At 55.7% G+C, this 11,766-nt stretch overlaps 4 protein-coding genes across 4 annotated transcripts; all 4 read left to right on the forward strand.

Moving 5' to 3' along the window:
- The first annotated feature begins 1,199 nt into the window (after positions 1-1,199).
- B0T26DRAFT_733908 (uncharacterized protein) lies at positions 1,200-1,806 on the forward strand. Its single transcript, XM_060443168.1, has one exon. It carries the CDS (start codon positions 1,571-1,573, stop codon positions 1,778-1,780), a length of 210 nt encoding a protein of 69 aa, XP_060289227.1. The 5' UTR covers positions 1,200-1,570; the 3' UTR covers positions 1,781-1,806.
- A 15-nt stretch (positions 1,807-1,821) lies between these two features.
- On the forward strand, positions 1,822-5,096 carry B0T26DRAFT_681697 (uncharacterized protein; the record flags this gene model as incomplete). The annotated part of the gene is made up of 7 exons (XM_060440673.1): positions 1,822-2,007; positions 2,202-2,521; positions 2,584-2,791; positions 2,841-3,531; positions 3,586-3,831; positions 3,916-4,401; positions 4,549-5,096. The coding sequence occupies 7 exons, from the start codon at positions 1,822-1,824 to the stop codon at positions 5,094-5,096; spliced, it is 2,685 nt and encodes an 894-aa protein (XP_060289228.1).
- A 2,240-nt stretch (positions 5,097-7,336) lies between these two features.
- On the forward strand, positions 7,337-8,350 carry B0T26DRAFT_523374 (uncharacterized protein). Its single transcript, XM_060435491.1, has one exon. It carries the CDS (start codon positions 7,545-7,547, stop codon positions 8,265-8,267), a length of 723 nt encoding a protein of 240 aa, XP_060289229.1. The 5' UTR covers positions 7,337-7,544; the 3' UTR covers positions 8,268-8,350.
- B0T26DRAFT_523375 (ankyrin repeat-containing domain protein) lies at positions 8,351-11,407 on the forward strand. The gene is made up of 2 exons (XM_060435492.1): positions 8,351-8,852; positions 8,900-11,407. Exons 1-2 carry the CDS (start codon positions 8,434-8,436, stop codon positions 11,226-11,228), a joined length of 2,748 nt encoding a protein of 915 aa, XP_060289230.1. The 5' UTR covers positions 8,351-8,433; the 3' UTR covers positions 11,229-11,407.
- The last annotated feature ends 359 nt before the right edge of the window (positions 11,408-11,766 follow it).

Genomic DNA, 11,766 nt, shown 5'->3' on the forward strand with positions numbered 1-11,766 from the left:
CAACCACTTCCCAGCCAGGAGGTCGGGACAGGCGATTCCCAGGGTATACCGACATATACCTACCTGGCATACACGGGTCGGCACGGCTACGAAAGACCATCAGAGGAAGGCGGAAATCGTGATCGAACCCCTCTCGCCTAAACCTTGCCGAGAAGGCAAAACCAACTGGAGGACTTGTCAACAGGCAGGCTGCCAAATTCACCAGAGGCAGAAGCTTGAGGACTGGCACAGAAAGAAGACCCAGCACCTCACCCACTCCAGAAACAGGAGGCTCAACAGGGCGCACCGTTCGTGGCCTTCGGTTGAGTACCGTCTAGAGGCAGAGACGATGAGGAGGATCGAGCCAGAAGAATCCGCCTATCGGAGCCGCGACGAACGGCTCGTTAGGTTCCTTCATCGCCAGTACGAGAAGCGTTTGGGAAACGACTCGCGGGCCTCCAGCAGGCCCGAAGGAAGCGAGTAAAACCCACGCTTCAACGGACCGATACCGAAGATTGGAGGCATCTTGCGGTCGGGTCCCCAGAAAGTCCTCAACAACGGCCTTACCCGGATGAGCAGATCATCGGCAGGGTAGAGGCAGATGCACGATTCCCACGTGGGCTACACGTTCAGGCCCAGTGCGAATGGAGGACGAAGAACCCTCAGGAGCCAGTCATACTCCTAGCTAAGATCGATGGCGGGAGTGACAGGAACGTCATCTCGGAAGATCTTGCTGCGAGGCTCAGAATCCCATGGAGAACGAAGGCAGTACCGTTACGACTACGGACCTTCGAGGGAGAGCTTATGAAGCACAACGGGGGGCGTTGTACGAGAGAAACCCAGGAACTCTTGATCACGGTCGATGGACAATCTCTCAACGTCGTTTTCGGCATCCTACCCTTGAGTAAGCAGGTCGATATACTGCTAGGGGACCCTTGGATAGAAGAATATAACCCCGATATTTGGTGGAAGAAGGGCGAGAAGGTCCTCGCCAGCCGCCAAGAGCACAGCCGAGGCTCGGGACGCCGAACTCGAGGAGAAAACCGCCAAGATAACGGCGAAGGGCCACCCAAGAATACGGGTAGGAGCCAAGATCCTAAGCGGGGCCTAGCTCTGTGGACACCCCGGTCCCTGGGCGGATTTTGGTTTTGCGCCGTAATCCCAAATTTCCGTAATGCTTGGCGACACTCCAGCCAATGGCGAGGCCCCATTTTTGGGATTACGGCGGAAACCCGTCCACTGCTTAGGGTGACTGCCGCATTTGGCAGTCAGGCATCGCCGAATTTGGCGGGGTCTGCATAGGCCGCAAAAATTGACGCCTCAGGCAGCATCTACAATCGCCGTCACCGCCTTCCTAAAATGGACAGCTCACTCACTCACCGCCTACCCATTTCGTCTGGCAGTCCCTTGCAGCTCCCAAGCTCCCACTCCCATCATCTCTAATTCCACGGAGCACATCGCACCCAGCCGCCTCGTCCGCCTGCCCCCTTCATAGGACCTAATTTGCCGCTCCGTCTACTACAACAGCTACTTGCAGTCTGTTTTCGAGGAGCCTGTCACGTTCCCATCGGCATCGCGGAACGAGCTCGAGATGCCCGACGAGAACAGCGAGGATGCTGACGCTACCAAGAAGCCCCCGGCCCAGACGCGCCCCTGGCTGCCGCGGTACGCAGGGAGACAGGTAGCACACGCCAGCTACGGTCCGTATCCTGGATCAGGCGGCATGCTGGCATCTGGCTCGCCGACGTATAGGCAGGTGGCTACGACCGCCGCACTCGCTGGTCTGGGATGTGGCCCTTGATGTATTTAAGTCTCGCGTCCCGGCGCGGTCTTGAACCCGCCATGCCCGCCATCCCCTCCCTGCCTCCCACCTCGCTGTGGCTCTCCGCTCCTTTGCCCTCCATCCCACGCCTTTTCGCGCCCCCGAGCTCTTGGCCGCCGGCACTTCTCTTCTACATTCGCAAGCCGCGCCTTGCCCACCCACAAAGCCTCGGCAGCTCTCCCCACCCCCTGCAAGCAGCTATCTTCGTCTGTCTCTTAGTTTCCTTTTCATTCCGTGAGCTCACACGCTTTCCGAGGGTGAGAGCATGGACCGACCTTCGAACATGCCTCGGCGGGCATGGCAGCGATGTAACCTCCGGCGCAATAGAGCTGCGGACAGCAACTCTTCCGCAGATCAATCCACCCAACTTGCTGGGATGGCGCCAACACGGAACAGGCAGCTAAGGTCTGGTCAGGAGAGCGGTTACGAAACAGACTCTAGCGCCGGCTCCACGTCCGACTCGGAGTCTGAGGAAGAATATGGGCAAAACCCCCCCCGTCCTGCAGCCCCACGGATGACACAGACGGTGCGATCTCGCCAGCATTCGCATTCAGACTCCAACAATGATTCCGGTTATTGTTCTCTTAACGAAGATGCAGACGACAAGGCTCAGTATTACGACGACTTGTTGGAAAGGTTCCGAGCAGATGGCCCTACCCTTGCCAATCATGGAGAAAACACGCAGACTATGGAAGAGGAGCAAGAGAAAATATGGAACAAGTAAGCTTGTTTGACATGTGCATTAGAGATGAGGAGTTGAACTAATATGTTTGACATAATAGGTTTTGCAAACGGCGGAAACTCGACCCCGTTGAAGCACTCGGCCAATGTGACGCCCCTCTCTTCAAGGCCTATTTAGTATGGAGAGTAGAGAACTCAAGGATCAAGAAGGAATCGTCGATAATGACGTACTGGAAAATTCTCAGTATGGTCTATTCGCAGAAAACAGCAAGTTGGATGAAGGAGGATGTGCTGTACGACATCCGCAATGTGAGTTGCCTGTTTTGTTCCGGTCAACTCTCATGCTAATGTCGGGTAGTGGATCCATACTTGGCTCACTCCAACCTACGGCCTGGATACGTCGAAGAAGGAGAAGGTTGGTCTCTTTGTCGAGGACTTGGCCGTGCTTCTGAACCATCACTGGATACGTGATGAAGAGGTGTTCGCCCATGAACGCTTGCGCGTGCAGTTAGCGGCCAATCTCATTTTTGCGGGCGCTACCGCCACACGGCTAGGCGCCCTCATCGGCCAACTCCTCTACGAACATCTCGAATTTCAGTTGTTTCCGCCGCTGCCGGGAGATCAGCGGCCACGTGTCGTGCTGAAGGTCAACCTGGAGAACATTAAACGGTCAGGCGGCGAATCGGAGCCAAAGGAATTCGCCTTCCGCGAAGACGACATGTTGATATACGACCCGCTTATCCCTATTATGGGACTGGCATTTGCCGACGGGGCATTCGTCAACGAGTTCAAAGACCCTGAAGAAATCTACGAACTGGTAGTTCCACCGAACTCTGACCGTCTTCGATTACGCTGGAAGGAGGAGTGGCGAAGACGACCTGTCTTCCGCGACGTTGAGGATTCGGAAGAGGGCATACGAATAGCTGTCAACAAGGCGCTCAAGTATCAAAAGGAACGCGGCCACTTAGTACGCCTTGGTCGAGCTATTGGGCTGGAAAAAGTCCTTGAGTGGTACGACCTTCGACGCGGTTCAGGCAAGAAGCTGAACGGTAAGTTATCTTAGAATAATACTACGGAATCGCTTCTAACCAGTACCCATGCAGAAGCCCTCACTCCCGAGGAAAGGAATAAGATCATGGGCCATCGGCAGGGAGATTCGAGGGTATACGTGCAGTACTACATGTCGACTTTTAATGACGTGGATTGCCAGAAAATCTGCTTCGGCAGTGCTCCGCAGCACGACCTAATCCACCTCGCCGGGCGGCTAGTCCGGCACGGCGACGCCCCAACAGCTCTCACGGACCAGCAGAAGTTTGAAGTCAATCAAGACCCGGATCTAGTTAAATACCGTTGAAAGAGGACCCAAGCATCACAACAAATGAAATTGCAAGGCTACCGTAGCCGGGCAGATGCTGAAGGAACGGAGTTGGCAGATCGATACGACCAGTACAAGCAGAAGGCTGACCGGCTGAGCAAGAAGCTAAAAACCGAACGGCTCCGGCGTGCCATCAAGGATTTCCATGATTCGGTACACGTGGAAGAGATTAACAGGCAGCTCAACGGCATCAAGCCGTCCGATGTGATCGCGCCGCCGACCATCCAATATGACGTGCCCGAGAGAGCGCGGGTGGCACGTCTATTCTCTCAAGCCGCTGAGGTGAGAAACAGGGATGAGCTCCACCCACTACGATTGGACCTCGTGCGGACGATTGCTCGGCTCTGCAAGCGGAGAGAGAGCCCATGCCGTCGTCAAGCGAAGCGCGGCCGCAAGACAGTCGGTCTCAAGACACGTGCGGTTCGTTTCCGGTGCGGTTCGCCAAGTCTCAGGAGGCCGGACTTGAGGGATAATATCCCTACGCAGCCGGCTACTCAAGTGGTGCTGGAAGCGGAGAAGAATGTGTTGCCATTCTGCCCGTTCTGTAGGTGGGCAGATGATGGGATAGGGGACAGCGAACGGGAAAAGCTATGGCGTATCGACAGCCTAGCAAGGCATCTTCGCACACAGCATTTCAGAAGACGGACGCCATTTAGGTGCCCATACAATGGTTGTACCGCAATTCTTGCAGACGCAGGCCATTTTGCAGACCACGCGAGGCACCGGCACCGCTTACGTCTACCTACGACTTCATACCAACAGCGAGAACCCTCCCGCCGTCAAAAACCAAAGGGAGCCCACACAACAACGTCCAGCAAGACGCTCACCGATCCCAAGGCCGCCAAGGTGGGCCGCCACTCCCGCACCACCACATGTCCCAAGTCTAAGGTTGCCACCGCACTGGCGCCAATAGTTCCTAGCAAGTCCGAGAGCACGTCCTTGTCGACTCCCCCGAGCTCCCACGCCCCTGCTCCGGCACCAGTACCGACAATCCTCAACCGCTCTGAGGTTTCTACACCACCGCCAGTTCCTAAGGAAACCGCCGCTCTGACAGGCACATTGCTGATCTGTCCGTTCTGCCACCGTGACGCCGACGCCGACAACCCGACAACCACAAGTATGACGAAAGTCTCGACGACCTGCCGATACGATGTCCATACGGGTACCAGACTTGTCAGGGGATTCTCGGGAGCTTTGAGCATTTGGTCAGCCACGTTCGGCGACAGCATTCGACTATAGCTACTAGCTGGCGGCGTCCTCCGGTACTCCAGGCTCTCCTGGGCTTGGTTCACATGTGAGCCGGACTTCGAGAAAGTTCCAACTCCTGACCTGCTGAAGGGGTGTCTTGCCGCATGACCTAGCTGTGGCCATTCGGACAGAACATTTGGCGAGACATGCCCAATGTCGAAGCTCTCAAGTCTTCTGCCACAGTGGACACGTCCCAAAATCGGGAAAGCTGATGATGGGCATCTTCCGAGTGGCAGGGCAGCGTCGCCATCTATGCTGCAGCTAAGGCCTTGGGAGAGTTAGGTTCTGGGAGACGGCCTTGAGAGCTGTGGGTGGCTGATGGTTCTCCCAGGAGACGGACGGCCCTGGGAGAGCTGGGTGGCTGTGGCTGACTTCTCCCAGGAGACGGATGGCCTTGGGAGAGCTGGGAGTGACTGATGATTCTCCTAGGAGAGAGAGCTGGGGTTTCTTGGACTTCTGACAAGCCACAGGGGCGTTAGTTTACTGATGATTATCCCATCTCCATTGAAAAAGCCACCACACAGATGGAGGGGGACAGGACACCGGGACAGATGGCCAAGCGAGGTAGTAGCCGAGAACTAGGAACACTAGGGGTGACGATCGGGGTGGCATATACACGATCATAATATTTTTTTTTCTATTATTTTTGCCCTTATACGGGTCCTAGGGGTCGAAGAGACTTGTGTATTGCTGGGTAATGAAGAGGAGAAAGAACGAGATTGAAATTACAAAGAGGGCGATTTCGGATGCAGAGTTCCATACATCATGCGTTCAAGCTCCTTCTGGGAGTTCTGCAGCGTGGCCAAGCGCGACGGCCGATCCCGCGACGGTTGACTGCACAGGCCGGTACTCGGACGGAAGCCATAGCAGCTTTTCCGAATTCCACATGATCCACACACGAAACACAGAGGGCGGTGGTACTCTAGTGAAGCGGGTAGACAATTCGGCTATAGAAGTGCGGCGCGGTCCGTGCCGTACCAGGACCTACCGCGACTGCCACCGCCGTTCCGCATCATGACGCGTCTTCCTTCAACGCGTGCTTCGAGACGTAGCGGACGGCTCCCGACGCGCCGCGGCCGTCCGGGCGCACTGAAGTACTTGTATGTATCTTCGGATGCTCGCATCACCACTCGGATTTGATTGTCCGCCGCGAACGTGGGCCGGCTGTTCGGCGAGGGCTACGGTGCTGTGCGCAGATTGGCTCTGCGTCGCCGTCGCCTGCTCCTTTGCCGTCCGTGGGCTCGCCTCACTTTTCAGCGCCCGCGTAACTCTCGCCAACCCTTTTGGACATTATTTCGTGTGGCTGACGTCGCCCTGTCGGCAATTCTCTTTCTTGCCATTTGTTCATGCTTTCCCGTGCTACGTTTGGTTTGTCGGCACCGTCGGCCTGCGCCAGGACACAATTAGGACACTTCCCGCCTGGGCCGTGCATTAGTCGCTGCAGGCGCATATGGAGGTGCGGAGCTCACTCGCCCTGGCCTTGCCAGTAATCGAGCTGCAGTCCATCTAACGTTAAGACTGCGATACTGTCCCCGCCTCGAGACAAATTCAGCGCGCAGCATGGACAACCGCTCACAATACAGCGCTGCACCGGAGAATGACCGCATCTTGTGGGCGCTTCCTTGCAGAATACCATGTCCACAGTGTTAGCGCCCAAAGGCCGTTCGAGGCTGGTGTAGAGCGACGCCAGCGCGGCGATCCGGACAATGCCGGGTTCCATCAGGCTGACGTACCGCGGTACGCTCAGGGCGGGGCGAGGGGACGCGGCTTGCCATCCCTTGGAGGCCGAAGCGCGCTAGAAAGCAAGCTACAGTCCGCAGCACAGGCACTGACGGCGCGACACGCAAGGACCAACTCGCTACTACCGCCAGACTTACAAACAAGCACCAACCTTGATCGCGTTCATTTCACGATTCCCGAGCTACATTGTACCCTAGATGTGCCGCTCCGAGAGCCCCGCCACGGTTTCGCGACTGTCCGGCTGCCCTGCTCGGCTGCTGCTCGGCTCTGGAGCCCGCTGTAACGGCCCAAATTCCCACAGGCTGGCCCGGTCCACGCTGCCAACGGGACGACCGCACGGCTGCACACATTATTTGGCAATTCGGACGCCTCGTAGCTGCCTTTCTGGCGCGTTCCAGCCACACACTGAATACCGTATCCGGTCCGAAGAGACGCTGAATAGGGACAGGGCCGTGGACGATGGTGCGGTATCCGTCTTGGCGACCGAGGATTCGGGTCGATTCATCGGTCCAGGCGTTGTTACTGGCGATGGGTTTGATTGGCCGCCCGGCAAGCGCTCAGCTGCGAGTCTGCCCCGCCTTCAACCTTGCGAGACGCCTCGACGTCGCCATCAACTTATTTCTTGACAAAGCAATCCTTTGCTGACCTGCTGGAAAGCGCGTACACTCTTCTCTCGCGTTTCACCGTCTTCGACTAGCAATGGATGCGGCTGCCAGCGTTCTTGCGATACTAAACGCCGTCGTGTCACTTGTTCGATATTTCGATGCTGTCAGGACTGCAAAGCCCGACATCGAGCGTTTGCAACGCGAGCTCCGCAACCTGAAGCCACTCATCGAGAGGGCTTGCCAACTCCTTGAAGAACATGGCGCAAAGCTCCAGACCGCGCGCGATCTCCGCGATGGACTCGAAGGGTGCCGTTCGCAGCTCACAGAACTGAAGACGAAGCTGGAGGAAGGGCCGGGTGCCGGCGATCCGGGGAAACTGAAGGTCAAGCTTGGCCTCGCCTCTCTGAGGTGGCCATTCGAGAGAAAATGTGTCGACGCCATCCTGCAGACCCTCAGACATTACCGAGACATGCTCTCCGCAGGTCTCAACATCGATCAGATGTATGTTGTAACGCTGCCAGGGTGCGTAAATGCTGACAATCTAGGGCACTCCACCTGGATCACTTCGAACGGATCGACGATGAAGAGCGGCTCAAGGTTCTCGAATGGATCTCACCCATCCAACACCGGAAACACCACAACACTGTCAGAGAGGCTCGTACTTTGGATACATGTGAATGGTTGCTGCATCGAGACAAGTTCAATGAATGGAAGAACAGCAGCTCGTCAGTTATCCTGTGGCTTCAGGGTTCTCGTTAGTATTCCGGTGTCTCCGAGTCTAGACCCTGAGGCTTACCTCCCCAGCTGGCGCTGGTAAGACGTTCCTTACGTCAAAGGTCATCGACAGTATCGACGACAAATTAGACTCCGAGGGCTTTGCGTTCTTCTACTGTAGCCGGAACGAAGACGAGCGCCGCCAACCACTCTCTGTCCTTCGCAGCTATGTTCGCCAACTGTCAGCCGCAGCCGACAACACTGAACATATGCGCAGGAAATTGCGGACCCTCTACAAGGAGATGAGACTAAAGGGATCAGATCTCAGCTTCAATACCTGTAGGGAGCAGCTGCTGGAGTCAGTCAACTTATACTCTAAAACCACCCTGGTGCTTGACGCCTTGGACGAGTGCGAAGGCGACTCTCGTTGTCAGCTACTTGAGATGGTAGACTTTCTGCTATCAGAAGCAGAACGGCCTATTAAGATCTTCATTGCGAGTCGGCCTAACGCTGATATTAGGGACCAGTTTCTCGCCCGGCCGCACATTGAAATCCAAGCTACTGACAACCAGAACGACATCGAGAAATTTGTCAACAGAGAGATCGTCAAGCACCGACGCTGGAATAGGTTTTCTGCGTCTCTGCGAGGAGAGATCGTCAAGACCCTCCTTAACCGGAGTGACGGAATGTAAGGTCCCTGATAAGAGGTGCTGTCAGCCCGCTCATTGTGGATAGGTTTCAGTGGGCATACCTACAAGTCAAGCAGCTGCTGGAACTCCGGACCGAAGCAGCTGTACGAGATCGTCTTGGAAGACTCCCAATCGGTCTCGAGGCAGCATACGACGAGATATACGCCAAAATCGCGGCCCGAAACCAGCATGAGAGAATTCTTGCAGACCGTGCCTTCACATGGGTGATGTGTGCCTGCCACCCTCTCGACAGTGCTGCCCTTTTATCTGCGGTACGTCTGGACCCAGGCGGCGATGTATCCGAGGAAATCGACGAAGATGTACTCTTGGATATTTGCAATAACCTGCTTGTCCTCGACTCCCAGTGCAAGGTCTGGAGATTCTCACATCTGTCGGTCACCGAGTACTTTGAACGAAATCATTGGAGTCTTGAGCAGGCGCATTGCCATGCTACCAAAGTTTGCCTTCTGATTCTTAGCGAGGCGGATAAGACATATGGCGGCATGATCGAATATGCTGCAACGTACTTGGGATTCCATGCTCGCCAGGCAGGCAGATCTGCGCCAAGTTTCGCATCTACCATGGAGTTCCTGCGGAAGAAACGGAAGCCATCCAAGAGCTACGAGATACTCCTCCGCCAATATTCCAGGGGAAGGCCACCCGACGATATCTCAGGAGCACATCTCGCAGCACACTTTGGGCTGCTACAATGCCTGGCCGATCTCGCGGCCGAGGGGTGGGACCTTGATAGCAAGGATGAAAACGGTGAGACGCCGTTGTTATGGGCAGCCCGCAACGACCAGGAAGACACGGCCATGTGGCTGCTCCAGCATGGCGTCGATCTTGAAGTCAGAGACTTCGAGCTAAAGTCTGTGTTGCACCATGTAGTTCTTCGCAGATGGGAGAGGCCGCTGTTGTTCCTTCTCGAAAAGAATGCAAAAATCACGGCTGACATCAAGAACATGACCCCGGTACATTACGCCATTTATTCATGGTGGGAGGAAGGGATTGGTATTTTTATCAATGCCGGAGTGTCAATCAATACCTTTGTCCACAGACTGCGGTACCACGAGGCTCTCCGAGATGGGCGTCAGGTCTATGAGCAAGGCAGTAGCCAACACGAACCGCAGAGAAACGCCAGCCTCAATCAGGGACTTACTCCTCTACACCTCGCGGCTCTTAGTGGATTACAGAAACCGGTCCGTTTCCTTCTTGACCGCGGAGCCGATCCAACCGCGATGTCTGAATACGACGAGACTCCGCTACACCTTGCGGTTCGTCGGGGACTGAGTTGCAGTTGCTGCGAGGTTTGGGACGCCGCCTGCGACGTTTGGGACGCCGCGGAATCTAGGATCGAAACCGTGCTTGATTTCATCGATATCTCAGACGAAGAGGAATATGTTGACCATATCGAATACATTCTCAGAGAGTTGTCCGGTCTTATCATAGATCTACTACGTCACCCAGCAAGCGCCATTAACGCCCGGACTTCGGATGGGTCGCAGGCACTACACCTCGTCCGTTATGGCCACTGGAGTTCGGCGACACTAGTCAACGTACTAGTGAAGCACGGTGCCGGCGTGTCGGGGCGGAACTCTAAACAACAAACGCCGCTGCTTCTTGCCTGTGCGGAAGGAGATGTGGAGGTGGTGCGGCTATTACTGAACAATGGAGCGCTTGTTACGGAATCGGACGACGAGGGTCGCAACGCGCTGCACTATGCGGCAATGGGCGGAAAAAAAGAAACCGTGTTGTTGATCCTCGACGCGGCTAATAAACTTGGGCTTAACCTTGTCCTGTCCCGAGACAGGGATGGTCGAAACGCCTTGCACCATTTACTTGGAAAGCCACTGTTCTGGGATTGTAAAGTCTTACAACCGCTGTTGGAACAAGGGGCCGAGGTGAACGGAGTAGACAAGCACGGCATGACTCCACTGGTTCTTTACATCAGCCAGTGGTTCCTCCTCCATCCGAAAGACGTTATTGAAAACCTCCTCCATTGGCAGGCGGATATTTCCCATAGGACACCCGGCGGCCGCCTAGGATTGGGACACACCTACGCTAGTTCCGTTAAGCTAGACGTAGACGTCCTTAAACTACTCGCCGGCGCCGGTCTTAATCTCCGTGACACAGACGCTGAAGGGAAGACAGTTCTCCACCACAGCGCACAGGCTGGCTCGCTGACTCAACCGGCGCTGGAGTATCTGAATATTGTTGGATTGTCACCGAACGATATTGACGCTGCGGGAATGAGAGCCTTGGATTACGCGACTGAGATGAGCAGCAGGGAACATGATCCGATGATTTTCGATCCTGATCGCTGGATAAGGACCGTGGAAATCCTAACGGCACCGTTCGGAGATTCAGAGGACTAGGGGTTTAGCCGCTGTCAAGTGCGATACCGTAACACGTTGCCTCGCTACGAGAATTGCCCCAGGTCTCAGGTGGGCTACATCGAGATAATATCCCGATGAGGGCGGAGGCACGCGGCCTAGGCGCTGATGTCTGTTGTTTACCACGCCATGTACTTCATCATCTTCTAGATCTTCCCGTTTATGGTTCCCCTGTGGACTGAGGCGAGACTGATGAATCAAGGCGTCAAAATAAGCTTCATTGTCAGCGCTGAGGGCGCATGCAGCATATGGCCCCCGGCGCAATGGATACGTTTGATTAGCCGATATGCGGCATGTGCGACGCCTCAGAACACTGGAACCTTCGTTCGACGGCCAGCTCTTACGACATCCCGCTTGTGACATCCGTCTTTCTCAACGGAGGTATCGCTGTGCCTGTCTCGAGGCCACGCAGTGGATGCTTGTGTTGTGGCGATCCACAGGTGCGGGACCGCGCGGCGCAACGCGAACACGGGTCCTGACGCGTGACACTGCAGAGGCGGTGCACAGGCACGAAGACGAC

The sequence above is a fragment of the Lasiosphaeria miniovina genome (assembly GCF_030549165.1).
Source record: "Lasiosphaeria miniovina strain SMH2392-1A chromosome Unknown B0T26scaffold_9, whole genome shotgun sequence".
Lineage (NCBI taxonomy): Eukaryota > Fungi > Ascomycota > Sordariomycetes > Sordariales > Lasiosphaeriaceae > Lasiosphaeria > Lasiosphaeria miniovina.